This window comes from Polypterus senegalus, chromosome 8 (assembly GCF_016835505.1).
Source record: "Polypterus senegalus isolate Bchr_013 chromosome 8, ASM1683550v1, whole genome shotgun sequence".
Lineage (NCBI taxonomy): Eukaryota > Metazoa > Chordata > Cladistia > Polypteriformes > Polypteridae > Polypterus > Polypterus senegalus.
This window is the reverse complement of record NC_053161.1, coordinates 134,532,215-134,551,092: the sequence shown is the minus strand read 5'-3', so window position 1 is coordinate 134,551,092 and position 18,878 is coordinate 134,532,215. Positions and strand designations below refer to the sequence as shown.

The following is an 18,878-nucleotide window of genomic DNA, read 5'->3' as shown; positions in this document are numbered from 1 at the left end:
ACTACAGGGTCACGGGGGTCTGCTGGAGCCAATCCCAGCCAACACAGGGCGCAAGGCAGGAAACAAACCCAGAACCGCAGAACACACACACACACACACACACACACACACACACACCAAGCACACACTAGGGACAATTTAGGATCGCCAATGCACCTAACCTGCATGTCTTTGGACTGTGGGAGGAAACCCACACAGACACGGGGAGCGAACCTGGGTCTCCTAACTGCGAGGCAGCAGCACTACCCACTGCGCCACCCCAATACGTTTATTTCAATTTTATTTATTTATTTGTGTATTTATCCATGCATTCATACAATTTCTAAACCTACATTATCCTGAGGCAGAGGCAGAATCACAGGGCAGCTGTAGCCTATCCCAGGAAGCATAAAGCTCTTTTCTGCCAATTAAATCACAAATTTCATTCATCAGATTACAATGTGCCAACTTTGCCAGTCAGTATGATCCATGTTTGGACAAGGAAAAACTCAACTGAAATTTTAAAAAGTCATCGATCTTGTCATAATGTTATTAAAATTAGGGAGGTCCAGTACAATGGCAATTGAGCAACACAGTGAAACCTATTTATTGGATATGGCAAGCTTGCCAGCCAATTTGACCCATGAACTCACTTTGGGCCATGCAAATGTCAACTGCAACATGAAAAAGGAATCTTCTCACAAAGCTATGAAAACAAGGGTGGCAAAATGCTGCACAACCTTCTACAGTGCTTGTTAAACATCAAAGTTAATCCTAGTCATTAAAAATGGGAATGTGACAAAATTGACAGTCCGTTTGAGGCACGTAGTCACATTGGGTTGTGCAAAACTCAACTGCTACTAAACAAAGGCATCTGCATTTTATTAAAACTGTGACAACTAATGTGGTCCAGCGCCATTTAGCCTTTTACTATGCCCATTAAACATCACAGTTAATTTCCTTCATTGCCAAGTTTGTCAGTCAGTCTGACCCATGTATCCACACAGGGACAGCAAAACTCAACTACACTTTAACAAAGGTAGTCGCTTTTCTCTGAATATTAGAGTGGGTCAGCGGCATACAACCTGCCAGTCGAAAATCACACTGAAATCTGACAAATCTTGCCAATCCACTTGACCCGTGTACCCAAAGTTCAACTTGCAATTAACAAAGGCATCTTTCTTTTCTCAAAACCAGTGTAGCCAAATGCCGTCTAACTGTCTGCAGTGCCCATTAAACATTCAATTCCATTCACTAGATATGGGAATGTGCCAACTTTGCCCATCAGTTTGACCCATGTACCCAACTCATATATAACAAAAGCATCTGTCTTGTCACAAAGCTGTGAAAATGAGGGCTGCCCAACATCACCTAACGCTTTACTGTGCCCATTCAGCATCAGAGTACATTTTGCTTGTTAGATGTAACGGTGTGCCAAGTTTGTCATTGAACTGGGCAAAATTGAACTGCCATTTAAGGTACTTGTGTACTAAACGGACGCCACGGATCCCAACTCTAGAATGGGTAGAGGAAACCTTATGCAACCTCCCCTCTTCAATGTGGTGCCACCGTCCGTTTAGTACACAAGTACCCCATCTAACAAAGGTACCTGTCTTGTCATAAAACTTTTAAAATCAAGTTGGTCCAATTTGATGTAACTCCTTTGTATCCAATCAGATATTAAATGTGGAAAACTGATTTTTTTTTTTTTTTTTACAAATAACCGGCACATTTTAGTGGCGCAATATCTTTTTATTTTGACTCGCTCTTAGCATTGAATAAGTAATTGCTTTAACAAATTGTATAAAAAAAGAAACCGGCTGGAAGCGAATAAGTTCAGGCACACGTGAAACGGTCACGTTCTCCCCATATCTCCGTAGGCTCTGCGCCAGACCTCCCCAATTGTATCCGGCTGCAAGTCACAGACTCGGCCGTCCACGCCCCCGGCCTTCTAAGCCACGCCCCCAGCATTCCCGTCCGTCCTCTGCTACATCGCTTTCTTTGAAAAACTAGTAACGTTGATTTACCATGTAACCCTAAAAGACGATATTAATATGATTTCCTGTAATCACGAGGCAAGAATCCCAATTTCTCTTTATGGTATTACTGTCGTATTTACTTTTAGAAACACAAAACAGTTTTATAATTTGAGTCAGGATTCGATACAGTTAAAAGAAAGAGGGCACAACATATTTTTAGATCAAGGAAACACCATACTAAATATGAATGTGGTTGCTCTAACTGCTATTATAGTGAATTCTATCATTCAAAATATTTGACATTATTTTTATGGTAGCCTACTTTTGTACTAAACGGCATATCTGACATTATTTCTGGAACCTCGTTCAATAAAGGAAAATTCCGTTAATGACATTAATTTATTATGTTACAAAATAAATGATGATCAATAACACAACAAAGCAATCATCAGGCATGAAAATGAAGGTCTAAACTTTAGAGTTCTCAGTAAAAGAAACTTTTACATTTGTTTATATTGAACAATTTTTTAAATGATCCAGCCTGCTATACAGTTCATTTCTATTGTCTGTCTTGAATTGTGTTTTCTTAATTTTGTTCTACACTACTGCTATAATGTTGATAAATTTTCAAGTGGAGTTATTAAACTTTCAAACGTTTACCTGGTTTTTAATTTTAATGTGTCATTGTTCTCCTAACTTATAAGTATGTACTTATCAAAAAAAAAGTGAAGCAAATCTCCTAAATTGCTTAATAGATATTATATCATTTGCTTTTCTAAAGAAATGTAAAAATTTGCATTATTGAAAGTTGCACTTCCATTAACCATCTTTTTTATTTACAGTGGAACCCCGGTTCACGAGCAGCTCGGTATACGAGTAATTCGGTTTACGAGCCGCGATCCGAGCAAAATTTCTGCCCGGTTTACGAGCCGAGCTCCGATACGTCACCGCTAGTTTCCACTTCGCCTTTCTTACCCGGAAACCTCTACCCCTTCTACCCAGAGCCATATCATACATATTGGGCATTAACCATGTCTTCAAAGAAGGTAGGAAGTGGAAAGGACAGCAGCAAGAAGAAAAGGATGCTGTCAGTCAAGTTAAGGCAGGAAATTATAGAAAAGCATGAGAGAGGTGTGTGTGTGATGGAACTCGCCAAAATTTACGACTGCAGTACGTCCACGATATGCACAATACTAAAGCAAAAGGAGACCATAAAGAGTGTAAAAGTAGCAAAAGGAATGACCGTAATTACACAGCAAAGGTCGGCTATCCACGAAGAAATGGAAAACCTGCTGTTATTGTGGATAAAAGAGAAAGAGTTGGCAGGAGATACGCTTACTGAAACAGTCATAAGCGAGAAAGCTCGCATATTTTACAATGACCTGAAGCAGAAAGAACCATCCACATCTACGGATGTAGTAGAACCAGAATTCAAGTCTAGTCATGGATGGTTCGAAAGATTTAAGAAGCGATCAGGCATTCACTCTGTCGTAAGACATGGCAAGGCAGCAAGTGCAGACCAGAAGGCAGCTGGCGACTTCATCACGCGTTTCACGCAGCTCATCGAGGCAGAATGTTACATCCCCCAGCAAGTTTTTAATTGCAACGAGACGGGGCTTTTTTGGAAGAAAATGCCCCGTAGGACGTACATCACAGCAGAGGAGACGAAGATGCCAGGACATAAGCCGATGAAGGACCGCCTCACCCTTGCATTGTGTGCAAATGCTTGCGGTGACTTTAAAGTGAAACCACTGCTAGTCTATCATTCAGAGAATCCTCGAGCCTTTAAAACTCACAGGATTCTTAAAGAAAAACTGCACGTGATGTGGCGTGCCAATCCAAAGGCATGGGTTACGCGGCAGTTCTTCATCGACTGGGTAAATCTCTGCTTTGGACCTACAGTGAAGAAGTATCTTCAAGAAAACAAACTGCCTCTGCAAGCATTACTCGTCCTCGACAATGCTCCAGCCCACCCGCCCGGTCTCCAAGACAACATCCGGGAAGAATATCAATTCATAAAAGTCCTCTACCTCCCACCCAACACGACTTCAATCCTGCAACCGATGGATCAGCAGGTCATTTCCAATTTCAAAAAGCTCTACACGAAGCATCTGTTCAAACGATGCTTCGATGTGACAGAAAATACGGAGCTAACACTCCGAGAGTTCTGGAAAGAACATTTCAAAATCGTGCAATGCCTACGCATGATTGACCTGGCGTGGAAAGAAGTGACCAGAAGAACACTGAATTCTGCATGGAAGAAGTTATGGCCTGATGCGGTTGCAGCGAGGGACTTTGAAGGATTTGATCTTGATACCGAGATCGAGACCAACGTGCCCGACATAGATCCAGTGCATGAAATCGTGTCAATCGGCAAGTCGATGGGTCTGCAGGTTGACGAGGGTAATATCAACGAGCTTGTCAAGGAACATGAGGAGGAACTCTCAACACAGGAGTTGCTTGAGCTGCAGGACATGCAACGTACGGAGGCTCTGCAAGAGATCAGCGGTAGTGAGGAGGAGGTCGAGACAGAGGAAATTTCGACAAGTGAAATTAAAGAAGTGCTGGGAATGTGGGAGAAGGTTACAAGTTTCACTGAAAGGAAACATCCAGAAAAAGTGGCAACTAGTCGTTCTGCAGCAAATTATGATGACACCTGCTTGGCTCACTTCCGTAAGCTTTTAAAAAGCAGGCAAAAGCAAACGTCGTTGCATAGGTATCTTTATACTAAAACTGAAACTGCTATAAGTGAAAGTGCCGAAAGTGCAGCCAAAAAGGCAAAAACAGATGATTAGCGTACAAAAAAATCATACGTACGTAATGTTAAGTGTTAGGCTAAGTTTAAAGTTAAGAAAGTTTATTTTTTTACAATTCATGTACGTACGTACAGTTAAGAAAGTGCAATTTTAGTTTTTTTTGATGTGAAGGTGCCAAAAATGCAGCCAGTCCTCTAGCCCATCCGTCTGCCGCCAAAGTAAGTTTACATTTTCTTAAGTTGGTTTATCTTTTATATAACTATATTTACTAATAAAGTATTTTGATGTTTGTTTCTTATTTAAAAACATGTTTTTTTCCATTATTTATGATATTTTGGGGACTTTTTGGGAGGGCTGGAACGGATTAATCTCATTTCCATTATTTTAAATGGGGGAAATTCGTTCGGGTTACGAGCTCGGTTCTGGAACGGATTAAACTCGTAACCCGGGGTTCCACTGTATTTTGGAACTGTACTAACAGATTTTAAACTTAACTTTAAAAATGTTTTGTTTGGGTAGATGCAATAATTACAAATCAATTTTTTAGTGATGTAAATCCTTTACTCGCCATATACCATTTCTTGTATTAGGAATTTGTCATTTGTCACATACCCCGACTTACTCTCCAAACGGAGATATACTTTTTTCTAAATAAGATTACCATTATTAGGTCATCGGTTCCACTGCTTGCTTAGGATTCATCTCCTCCCATGGTGTGTTCAGCTGTCTTTGACCACTCTGAGCCTGCGTGTGTCATCGTCTCTGTTGTCTGATTTGGTGCAATGCCTGAATCCTACGAATTGCCCCCTGGACAGTGTCCCCTCGATTAGTTAAGGGGTTTTTGATTCTGTCAGACCAAGTATTGTTACCTTAATAAATGCTAGCTTGATTTCTGGTTGTGTTCCTGCTGCCTTGAAACACGCTGTGGTGCAGAAACGTATTAAAAAAAATAAGGACCCTCTAATGTGACACGGGGAGAACATGCAAACTCGTGCCATCGTGTCAAATTTCAGGCCAATTTCTAAACTGCCTTTTTAATCTAAAGTCTTAGAAAACGTTGTCCTAACTCAAACATTTCTGGATGAAAATAGTATTCTGAAAAAATTCCATTCCAGGTACAGATGTTCTTACAGAACTGAAAGAGCCTTGTTAAAGGTTTACAGTGACCTCGTCTTCTCACTTACTAATGCTGGTGATTCTGCCATTCTTGTACTGGTAGATCTTACCTCAGCTTTTGATATTGTGGATCTTACAATTCTTATATCCTGCCTTGAACAGTTTGTAGGCATCCAAGGTAATGCCCTGAAATGGTTTTAAGAAACAGGAGCCTTTCTCTTCATTTGGGTGAGTTCTCATCCTCTGTAGCTTGTCTTACTTGTGGGGTTCCATCCTTGGACCAGCTATCTTTTTGATATGCATTTTACCTTTAGGCTCCATTGTTAACAAGTATGGCTTCTCTATACTGATGACACTCAAATATATTTGCCACTAAAATCAAAGCTAAAAAATACAGAACCTCCAAGCATGTTTGAATGATATTAAAACGTGGATGGCAATGCATCTTCTTAAACTACAGTGCATCCGGAAAATATTCACAGCGTATCACTTTTTCCACATTATGTTACAGCCTTATTCCAAAATGGATTAAATTCATTTTTTTCCTCAGAATTCTACACACATTACTTGAGGTTTTTGCAAATATAAAAAAATTGAGAAAGCACATGTACATAAGTATTCACAGCCTTTGCCATGAAGCTCAAAATTGAGCTCAGATGCATCATGTTTCCCCTGATCATCCTTGAGATGTTTCTGCAGCTTAACTGGAGTCCACCTGTGGTAAATTCAGTTGATTGGACATGATTTGGAAAGGCACACACCTGTCTATATAAGGTCCCACAGTTGACAGTTCATGTCAGAGCACAAACCAAGCATGAAGTCAAAGGAATTGTCTGTAGACCTCCGAGACAGGATTGTCTCAAGGAACAAATCTGGGGAAGGTTAGAGAAAAATTTCTGCTGCTTTGAAGGTCCCAGTGAGCACAGTGGCCTCCATCATCTGTAAGTGAAAGAAGTTCAAAACCACCAGGACTCTTCCTAGAGCTGGCCAGCCATCTAAACTGAGCGATCGGGGGAGAAGGGCCTTAGTCAGGGAGGTGACCAAGAACCCGATAGTCACTCTGTCAAAGCTCCAGGGGTCCTCTGTGGAGAGAGGAGAGGAGAACCTTTCAGAAGGACAACCATCTCTGCAGCAATACACCAATCAGGCCTGTATGGTAGAGTGGCCAGACAGGCCACATGGCACATGGCAGCCCGCCTGGAGTTTGCCAAAAGACACCTGAAGGACTCTCAGACCATGAGAAACAAAATTCTCTGGTCTGATGAGACAAAGATTGAACTCTTTGGTGTGAATGCCAGGTGTCATGTTTGGAGGAAACCAGGCACCACTCATCACCAGGCCAATGCCATCCCTACAGTGAAGCATGGTGGTGGCAGAATCATGCTGTGGGGATGTTTTTCAGTGACAGGAACTGGGAGACTAGTCAGGATAAAGGGAAAGATGACTGCAGCAATGTACAGAGACATCCTGGATGAAAACCTGCTCCAGAGCGCTCTTGACCTCAGACTGTGGCGAAGGTTCATCTTTCAGCAGGACAACGACCCTAAGCACACAGCCAAGATATCAAAGGAGTGGCTTCAGGACAACTCTGTGAATGTCCTTGAGTGGCCCAGACTTGAATCCAATTGAACATCTCTGGAGAGATCTTAAAATGGCTGTGCACCGATGCTTCCCATCCAACCTGATGGAGCTTGAGAGGTGCTACAAAGAGGAATGGGTGAATCTGGCCAAGGATAGGTGTGCCAAGCTTGTGGCATCTTATTCAAAAAGACTTGAGGCTGTAATTGCTGCCAAAGGTGCATTGACAAAGTATTGAGCAAAGGCTGTGAATACTTATGTACATGTGGTTTCTCAGTTTTTTTATTTTTAATAAACTTGCAAACACCTCAAGTAAACTTTTTTCACATTGTCATTATGGGGTGTTGTGTGTAGAATTCTGAGGAAAAAAATAAATTTAATCCATTTTGGAATAAGGCTGTAACATAACAAAATGTGGAAAAAGTGATGCGCTGTGAATACTTTCTGGCTGCACTGCAGGTATTGGTCAGGCCCTGTTACGACACCTACAACTATTCCACAGCTTTGCTGTTCGCTTATTGAATGGCTCTCATAAGTGTGGCCATATTTCACCAATACTGACATCGCTTCATTGGCTTCTGGTCTGTTTCAGAATTGATTTGAAAATTCTATTCCTTGTTTTCAAATATTTGCCTATTGAAACCTCTTCACTTGTATGTGCCAACATGAGCCCTGCGGTCTACTAGCCTGATGCTCTTAGTTGTGCCAAGGTCAAGGCTGAAACAAAGGAGGAAGCGGGTGTTTGCAGTGATTGCTCCTTTTCTCTGGAATGGCTCACCTTATTATGTTAGGTCTGTTCCAGCACAGGCCATTTTTAAGGCATCCTTAAAGTCTTATTTCTTCTTGCTGCCATTTGACCCTGCAAGAGGTTGCCATTGTGTGTATGTCGGCTCTTGTATGTTCACAATTATAAATATGTATGGGTATTTTGAGTTTCTTTTATGTAATGGTTCATTATGCTTGCAGTTTTGTGCTGTGTACATACAGTATATTTGAACTGCTTCTTTTACCCTTTCTTGTACAGCACTTTGGTTCACTTCTGGCTGTTGTAAACATGCTTTAAAAATAAAAAATTGCCTTGCTCTGCTTTATAAAACTTTATTTTAATACATAACACTAAGAAGTGCAGATCTGAGACAATGGACTGTAAAGAGGAAGTTGGTTTGCAACATTACAAAAAAATTAAAGAATATATAAAAGACTAAGAATTGTAGGTTGTAACTGAACAATGAGGGACCTGTATGTCTGTTACATTTTCTCACAAAAACACAGTCATTTTTCCTTTTCCTCTCACGTTATCGAAAAACAGATGCATGTCTTCCATATGTGAAAAAAGGATGATGAAGGGTCTAAAGACATATTCCCTCTCCTCTTCTTCTGGAAATTCAGATAGCAAATCAGATTTCTGAAGGGCCTCCTCAATGTCGTCTTTGTCCATTGGCAGTAATGGAGGGCGTCAGACTCGCCCCCGAACACAGAAATGCTCTCAGCACAACACTTCTCTGCCTCGGTAAAATGCTGAAGGATTCCATGTTGCTGCAATATGTTTTATTTAAAAAAAAAATTCTTTAAATGGTCATCATAAAGCTTATAGCCTTTTTCTCCACATTTACAAGGAATGCAAGGAAAGTAAAAAAATAATGTACAGTATATTCTTAATTTGTTATACATTATTAACATTACTGCTTTCAATTCTACAAGTCTTCAATGTTTCTTACCATACACTATTATTAACACATCACACAATGCATTTCAAATGTTTTAAGGCCTTTAAGAGTTGTACTAGTACTACAGTTTGTCAGAAGATGTAAAACAGGCTTTTAGTCTTTTGAGCTTTGACTCCTACTGGTTAACAATTACCAGTAGGCACCTGAGACAAGCATTAAAAGTCTTTTCATACATTTTATTCACAATACAATAGGCATTGAATAAGCATCAACAAAATGTAATTCATCTTTCTTATGAAAGTTTATAAAATAATGCATCTGTACCTGCTCATCGGTACCCTGTGCTGGATGTTGGAGAAGGGTGGCTGACGTTTCTTCTAAAAGAAAAGATCTGAAACCTGCATGAATGCAGTGCTATGGAACAAAATAGAAAAACATTGTTTTTCACTTCAGATCTAGTGCAAGTCTTTATCGAGCCATTTATGAGAAGACAGAGTAAAGTCTAAACCTGAAAACAGAGAAAATGATAAAAAAAAGAACCAAAAGAATAAGCACAAAAATGACCCTGTCCTGGCTGTCCATTACTTCTGTACCTTCTAATTTTTTCTTTGGTTCTTGGCCTTCATTTAGAAAGGTGTTTGCTTGCTTAGTCGGATGGGAGTAGTTACTTCAGTGATTTCAAAAAGCACTAAGTTTATAATGGTATGCATTTTGACTATTTGTCTTTGATTTACAATATGGCTAAGTATATTTGCCATATTACCGCAGAACTGAATGAAAGTTAAAGGAAATTTAAATTTCATTTACCCCTTGGTGCTGGAGTTCTCAAGCGACATTCTACAGCAGTGCTTCCTCAAAGCCAGCATGTCAATCTAAGGAGAACTGAGCAGAGTCACGTTGTTAAAAGGAGTTTAATGTTTCAAAAATATTTATGCAAACCATTATAAACATACATTTAAAATATCTGGATTTTGAAAGGTAGGCGTTTCTGGAACTTCAAAACCACTAGAGACAGTATGCTGAAATTAATAAAAACTACAAATATAATAAAATTAACACAAATATTTAACACAAACTGTAGAAGGTGACAAAAATGGGAAAAAGCAACCAGACATAATGTTCCCTCTACAAATACTACAATGAAAGAGGAGAGGACTAAAGTTGAGACACACCTTGTTAAAATTGAAGGGGGCCTTAAGGATGAAATACAGAGAAACCATAACATGGTAATTTGGAAACCTAGACGCAACATTAAATACAGACATACAAAAAAAAAAAAAAAAAGAGAGAGTTACAATATAAAATGGTCATACCATCAACATGAAAATTCCACAGTCATGGCTATTCATCTGACTCAGAAGGCCCTAATACAATGGGTAATAAATTTTATCAAAGACAAATATTAAATACGGACATACAGTAAACTGTTGACAATGACTTTTAAACAAAAGCAACAATGGAAATGGCCACTGGTGACACACCCTGTCTTACATCTGTAAATAGTAAAACCTGCCAACCAACGGAAAATGCAGGATTTGCTCGGCTTTTTAAAGTGTATTTAAAAAAGTTCCACTTCAGAAATCTAAACATCAGTATTGTTTGACAATGTGGCCTTCGTGACTCTGATGGCAGGCAGCAGGATGCTGTGTTCTCTTTGCTTTTTACAAAGAGGGCACTTGGATTCACTTTGATATTTAATCAATGTAATCAAAGTTGGTTTTATATTCTCTGCCTTTTTGGAGAAATGTGACTGTGGAAATCAAGACAAAAAAATGTAATACAGTACTAATTTGGCAGAAAGCGCCAACGTGCTTTTATAAATAGCTAACTTAACTACAGAAAAATCAAGATAAATAAGATATTTAACAAACGTTAATGACGACGATAAACATAAATACATTTCATATTGTACACTAAAATTGCAGATTCTCTACATAGCATCTCATAAATAAGTGAAAAAGTTAATATAGTTGAAATAATATGGTAAATATTAAAAAGAAATAATACAAGAGGTAAAAAATAATTAAAACGGTATGCTTGAAAACAGGATATGCCAGTAATGACGATAAACACAGAACACTTGGATTCGCTAGACAGTATATAATCGTAAATCTCATTAGTTTTATTGAATGGATCTAAAGTTTCTTTAAATATACTGAGCTTTTAATTCTGCGAGTCCATACCTTGTTCTGTTGTGCCATTGTTCCGTGTCGGAAAACGTTTTCAGCTCCTTTTCTTTTTCGAATTGGGAAAAACTGTACAACAACTGTTCTCCTTCTGCGGACCTGCAGCCGGACCCTTTTCGACCTTTCGACAACCCTCTCCCGAAGACTCTCAGGTGAAGTAAATAAAAGTGGATCCAATGGCGCACCCCCGTGATAGTTAGCGTCACAGCATGGCCTGATTGTTCACGGTTCACTAAATGCTGCTACAAAAAACCACCAGTTAGATTATAAACACTTAACACCAAGGCAGCAATTGAACCGACGACCAAAACTTTTGCCCGTATATATGGAGTAGGATCGCTGTCAAAAATAACTCACTCCAGCGTTCTACCTTTGTGGCACATGCGTAGTAACAAAAATCGATTGTTTCTTCTACGATAGAGAATGCCTCGCGCATCCAATGACGTATTTTTTTACAGTTCACGCCTGAGAATTGTTCTCGTAATTTTGAAAAGCAAGCGTAACTGACACATGTGAAATATAAATTTGACTTAAATTATTACGAGTTATTTTTGACAGCGATCTTACTCCATAACTACCTGTCTGCAGTAACCGTTCCTGCATCCCCATTCCCGGTCTACTTTGACTTTAACGGCGGTGCTGAGACGTGACAGAGTTACCCATCGACCACCTCGGTGCTCGACTGTCGATGTCTGAGGCGCCCAGGCTTGAGTGAAAAAAAAATCAAAGTGGAGAAGCGGAAAACGGCGCTGAGGGAGCAGAGTGGTGGGCGCCAAGGCAACAGAGTGTTTGTTTTGAACGTTTTATTGTTTAAGGAGGTCCCTACATGTCATCTGCTCTGGTAAGGGTGTACATAAGTGAGATTTTTCGCATTTGTTTCTTTTATTATTTGGTGTCAGGCCTTTCAGTGGGTTTAGCAGCTGCATCTGCGTGTGTCGCGGACTTGCACGACAGAGGCGGCTGCCTCTGCTTAAGCTTTCTTTTGTAGGCCGATTATCGAAAACGTTAATAGTGTCACATTGGGATAGTGTGACAGGCACATGCAAAAAAGACGCGTCTGTAGCCAATAATGCATATCACTAATTCACGAGTGTCAGTCTGTGTATTTTTTTAATAATAATAAAAGGCTATCGTTTTTTTTATTTCTCATTAAAATTGATCAAAGTGTTTTCAGGATAACTGGAATTTAAAATAGTGGTTTTGAATCTAAACTTGCTGACTCTGTTTACTTATTGGTCAGTGTGCTATACAAAACAAGGATGAGGACGAGGCCTGTTTTTCACCGAGTGTTCTTTCGTAGTATTTTCAGCGACACATTTATTCAACAGTTATGAATTAATACAGTGCTGTTAATAAATTTATCTTGAAGTTTTCTCATCATTTACCACAAGATGGCAGTCTTCACTTTATTGTAATACCACAGCACAGCATGTGACAGACGTAGAAGTACAGTACCGCTGTCGTCTCGTGTTGAGAGTGCAGTAATATTGCTCTTAGTAGTAACGGTTATTGCTAGAAGCGAAGGACGGCTACTGGCAGACCAACGAATCAAGAAAGTAAGGAATTACAGAAGTTTAAGTCAAAGCGCACTTTTTTTGCCTTATCATCTATACATGGGCAGTTGCAGTGATGCGAAATGTCCTTCCCCAGGAACACGGTGAAACAAGTTCTATCTGGATACATTAAGGAGGGCTACATACATGAAGGATAATACTTATATAATAAATCTATAAACATATGCGTTTAAAAAATACTGTGCAGTTTTCACAGTGCAATCTGTATAACAGTTCAACATACAATACACATAGACAGGACAATTGTAAACTCTGGAGTTTGTTTCACTAACCGTAAGTGGCAACAGTTCCTAAGAGGAGACATGCAGTTTCTGTTATCAGAAAACGTTTAAACAGTCACTGACAATGGGTAGTGGTTTTTGTTTGTTTTTTTTTTTTTTATCAGAAGACAGTTCCCAGTATTAGAAACTATGCAATGGTTTAAGCCCAAATTGAATTTGGAGGTAGAAATCTGTTCAGTTGTCTAACAGCACGGGGAAAGAAACTGTTAAATAGTCTGGTAGAGCTGGTGCAGACACTCCAGTACCTTCTGCCAAATGGCAAGAGAGCAAACTGGTTGTTGTCTTCCACAATACTGGAGGCCTTGTAAATGCAGTGTTTTTAGAAAATGGGCTGAATAAAGGGTGGAGAGGCCCCAGTGATTTTCTACCCAGTGTGCACCATATGCTGTTCCCAGTGATACAGTTGGCCAGGACGCTGCCTGTGTTGGCTCTGTAGGACGTGGTAGGATAGTACAGTATAGGGAAAGTCTGGTCCTCTTTATTTGTCACAGAAAGTGGAGACCCTGTTGTCCCTCTTGGCCATGAAGGCAGTGTTGAGAGTCTCAAGTGAGGTCCTCTGTCAGGTGCACATCAAGGAATTTGGTGCCTCTGACTATTTGCATCATTTCTTTAGTTTTGTCCACATTTAGGGACAGGTTGTTGACATCATTGCCATTCTTTATGTGGCCCATCCCAGAGCCTCTTGAACCACCTGGGATTCTCAGTGAGTAGAATACTGAATTCTTTTGTGGTCATTAAAAGTGTATTATTTTAAATAGTATGCTTCCATTTACTGGCCCAGAATGTGCATGTTTACAGATATAGCTGAAAAATACACTAGTACACTGGTTTGTGCTGCTTCTTCAAGCACTGGAATTCTTGGTTTAAATCCAAAGAGAACCCTGTGCCTGTTCTCTTTGTCTACATGATTTTTGTTAGATACTGCTGTTTTTGTTTTTTAAATCCCAAAGAGTGCACGTTAGGCTAATTGGTGGCTCTAAACTGGTCCGGTATGAATTGGTGTGGGTGTGTGAATCTCCTGGCTCGTATTATTGCAGAGTACAGTGACATCTGACCAACATGCAACACATTGACACAGTTCAGCACCAGTATAGCCCTTGCTGCTTGGATAAACTGTGGCTCCTCTTGATCGTGAACTGGAAAAATGTGTAAAAATGGATGGATTGAATTAAACATACATAGAATTTGTATTATACATGGAAAAATGCATATTTGCATTTTTTTTTCATTGTACAGTGCCTTGCAAAAGTATTCAGATTTAAATTAAAATTCATTTAAATTGAAGTATGGTAATGGCGTCATATTTTTGCAATCAAATTAAGTTTAGATTCTGACTCCATAATGTTAAAAACGTCAAGAAAAGTTTGTTTTAGCATGCCATCTGTATGTGTGCTTGTGGAAGTCTATAACAATAACATCTGAAAAATATTAATTAAACTTCTTTAAACAAGGTGCATTGTGTTTGCCTTCTTAAAGGTTCTAGGCCTATTGTGTTCAGTCTAATACTTATCTGCATATCTTTCAAAAATGGTTTGACTTATGATCAATGGTAAACTGCTGTAGAAATAGTTTAATTTAACTGAGATTTTTCCATTCTGTTCCATGTAGTCATAAGACCAGGCCTACTGTAGATCCCGTTATATAAGCCGAAAATTTTGTCCTAGATTTTTTGGCTTGGAGTTTGGGGGTCGGTTTATACAACGAGTATCGTTTCAGATTCAAGATTTCCAGCGCAATGCCGGTTTTGCCAATGAATACGGAAGTAAATAATGACGAAACCACAGAGCCATCTTTCGGATGAAGAAGTAACTTTGCATGCCGGTACTTTAAATTAAATAAAGAATTTATTCAAAAAAGTGTTTTAGTTGTTGATTTTATTAATAAAATTTATAATAAATTATCGGGAAGTTTAAAATGAATTTTTTTTGTTTTGATTTACGATCAACATCTTGCTATTTAAACGGATGTGGTCACGTGTATCGCTAGCGATTGTAAACAAACAACCGAGAGCGTTAGTAGCGTCAGTCGGAGCCCAGATACATGTGTTTGTGGATGTAATTTCCGTCATTGCAGTAAATTACCTATATATATAATTCATTAAGACCATGCAAGCAAGACACATAATTGCTAAGGAAGGAAAAGAAGGTAAAAGTAAGCGATCGCAATCGAAACGAAGATGGACATTGTGTGGAAATATCTCCTCCCTTACTGCAGCCCAAAGATGTCAAATTAAATGGTGAGTACAGTATGAAATTGTTTCTAGAATAGAATGCCTTTTATTGTCATTATACGCATCTACAATGAGGTTAAAAGCAGCTCCTTCAGTGCAGAAAAAAGTTCTGTATAGGGCTTGTATGGTTGTTTTTTAGCCTTAGCATAACGCCGGATCTGCGGCCCCGCTTCTGCTTTCTTTCCCACCTCTGTCTGTGTCGTCTCCTAGACCCGACAACAATCCACGGAGAGCCTGCTGGTCTCGCTATGTTGTCTGTGATGTTGTGCGTGTGATGAAAAACACTCGAAACAGATGTCTGGCTCTGGACACCGATGTCTATAAGGTTCTAAATGGTGTAGCGGATGTTCGCCAAACCGATCGTGCACAAACAAGGACAAAAAAAAAGTACAAAAACAACAAAAAGTGCACTGAAAAGGAGAGCCCTGAGCCGCTGCGACCATGCGTGCCGCCATGCTCCTAGCTTAATCGAAGTAGGCTAGGCACTTTTTATAACTTTTTGGTTAGTACATTAGAAAAATTATTGGTGTTTTGGTAAATTATGCACATTATATTATATATCAAAAATGCCGGCAGTCTCAAATTCTCGCCGATAAACATTATAAATCTACCCGAAGAGACACTTTTAAGGAAATTTAGAAAATTTTGCTTGGAGAAGGGGGTCGGCTTAAATACCGGTCATCGGCAAATACATGTAATTTAGTAGGTAGAGAAGGGGTTCGGCTAATATACCGGGTCGGCCTGTATTCCGGGATCTACGGTATTTATTTGAAAAGTTTTTATACAAGAAGGGTTTCAGATAAATAATTTATTTAAACATTCATGTACATGCACCACACATACACACTCGAAAGATATTCATAAGATAAGATAGCTGACAACATATTTGCTCTTGCAGACCACATCCTGGATGATGAACAAAGAAATGGGGGAAAAAAAACCACACACACACATGCAGTAGATCTGTAAAGGTTGATGTGCACAGAGGCATTAAACCACCCCTGTGCCAAACTGTCTATGCAGCTTGTTTATTTGACCCAGTGTGTTTAGTTTGAAATGAAGTATTATTTAAATTGTTCACTTGATTCAACTTCCTGTTTATTTTACTGTAAATATATTTGTGTATGTAATAAGTTTTATATAACTTAATACTGTATAGTTGGCTGTATATTATTACATGGTACATTTTACAATATTCTATTGTAAAATATGCCATTGAGTGGTTTCCTGCTTTATAATTAATGTGAAATTAACATGGAAGTACTGTGTGGTCCATTCCGTACAGTTTTTTTTTTTTTTTAAACTAAAAATGTCCTGCACAAGTTTTTGTTTTCTGTTATGTTTTTATTTTTCTTTTCTAATGTAACACAATATTGTTTAAAAACAATTATCAGTTAAAGAGATTCAATGCTTTATAATGAAGAGATTTTTAGGGATCATGTTTTAATAATAAGAGAAATAGTAGTAATATTGTCACTTGTACAGAATACAGTGAAATTGGCATTAAGGGACACATGAGCGTAAAACAGATTCTAATGCAAATACATTTTTGGAATCTGTTACCACTAGGAAAAAGGCAGGACGGAATTAGCAATGCATTTGAATTGAAAAATGTAAATTGACATGGGCTTCAATTTTTCAATGGAAAACACATACTGTAGTGTTTTTTTTTTTTTTCCTCAAATGCATTGTCCTTACACTTGCAGCCAAACAGTCAATGTTGCCTTTTCCATAAAATGTTAAAAGGTGGGCTCTTACTTCTTAGCCTTTTCTTCATTTAGGGAGTTCTTCTGGTTTTGAAGGTTTGAAACAATTTCTCCTACTTGTCTTCATTAAGGTTGTCACGATTGCAGAATGTCGGTTTTCAATATTAATAACAGTGAAATGTCATAATACTTGGTACTTTTTCAATACCACAACAAATACAGAAATCCTATTTATTTAATTAAAAGTACCTCCTTTATTCATGTGACCAATATTGTGGCTTTTTTGTAATCCAAAATATGGAATATATAAATACTAACAGTAATAGCAGTTTCAGAATTGTCGCCTATTCATCAAATAGTTACCCAGCTATCATTAAATTAAACTAGTATTAGCCTTCATAATAAGCACAATTCAATGCAGGGCTTCAGTTTAGTTTAGTTTAATTTAATTTAGACATGGGGATTCCATCAGTGTCACAGCAAGTATGGTTGAGTTAGTGAATTCCAAAATTATTCAGTGTTTTATTTTATTTATTTTTTTCATTTAAACAAATGCTTTACAGTTGTTTGTCTAACCACATGCTTTTAAAATCTGGTTTGTCAAATGTGTCTTGTTACATTTACTGTTGTAAGATTTATATTTAAAAAATTACCTTGTTAAAAACATTAAAAAATAATTATTTAAAGGATAGTGGTGAGATGGTGGTGCAGTGGTAGCTGACCAGGGTTTTTATCCCGGGTCCTCCTCATGTGGAGTTTGCATGTTCACCCTCTGTCTGTGTGGGTTTCCTCTGGGTGCTGCAGTTTCCTCCCACTGTCCAAAGATATGCAGGTTAGGTGAATTGGGAATGGCCCTAGTGTGTAGTTGGAGTGGGTGCTTGTGTTTGGTCTGTGATGGGGTGCTATGTCCAGGGTTTGTTTCTGCCTTGTGCCCTGTGCCAGCTGGAATAGGCTCCAGCACCCCTCTGCAACCCAGGACTGAGCAGGTTAGAAAATGACTGACTGACTGACTGATTTAAAGGATAAGTCAAATGGATTCACATTTTAAATGTCACAAACTCCTGGGGCCTCATGCATAACAGCGTGTGTAGAATTCGCACTATAACATGACGTAAGCACAAAAGCCAAAATGTGCTTACGCACAGAAAAATCCAGATGCAGGAATCTGTGCGTACTCCAACTTCCACGTTCTTCCGCTCCATAAATCCTGGTCAGCGTCAAAAGTAACGCTCGTGCACGCACCTGCTGTCCCGCCCCAACTCCTCCCAGAATTATGCCTCTTTGAATATGCAAATCAATATAAATAGCCCTTAAGCTCAGCGTTCTGTGAAAAGACAATGGGAAAAGCACGGGGGAAAATAGAAGAATTTCAGCGAATACCAAGTGGAGGCAAAGAAAAAATGTACTATTTGTTGATATAAACAGCAAAAGGAAGCTGATCGGCTGACATTGCGTGTCGGAGAAACTCGAAAGCTCAAGTTCACAAAGTCGCTCAGTGCCCGAAATAAAAAAAAGAAGTTGTCAGATATCAAAGTCGCCATGAAAAGTTGAGTTGTAGCCCATCATCTGAGTGTCATATGAAAGCTTATTAGGGTACAGAGAAAAAAAAGGCGCACAGTAGGAAAAAAGCATGAAATGTCAACTTCAATCTCGAAATTTCCACTTTAATTATGTAGTTTTATTTTGTCATTAAAGTAGAACATCATAAACTTCATCTTAAAATCGTTTAATTAACCAGTTTCTCAAATCACATCCTAATTAAAGTATCACGTTAAATGCTTTGTTTTGTATTTGATCTTTTGCTCTATGTGTGTGAATCACTACGT

General features: G+C 38.9%; 2 protein-coding genes across 2 annotated transcripts in view; both read left to right on the top strand.

The window, feature by feature from the left end:
* Nucleotides 1-2,989: 2,989 nt before the first annotated feature.
* Nucleotides 2,990-4,753, top strand: LOC120534595 (tigger transposable element-derived protein 1-like). Its single transcript, XM_039762184.1, has one exon. The coding sequence runs from the start codon at nt 2,990-2,992 to the stop codon at nt 4,751-4,753; it is 1,764 nt and encodes a 587-aa protein (XP_039618118.1).
* Nucleotides 4,754-11,887: 7,134 nt separating this feature from the next.
* Nucleotides 11,888-18,878, top strand: part of poc1b (POC1 centriolar protein B) — a 117,351-nt gene continuing 110,360 nt past the window's right edge. The window contains exon 1 of the mRNA XM_039761792.1: nt 11,888-12,102. Coding sequence (XP_039617726.1) covers nt 12,088-12,102 — 15 coding nt within the window. The 5' untranslated portion in view covers nt 11,888-12,087. The remainder of the gene's footprint in view (nt 12,103-18,878) is intronic.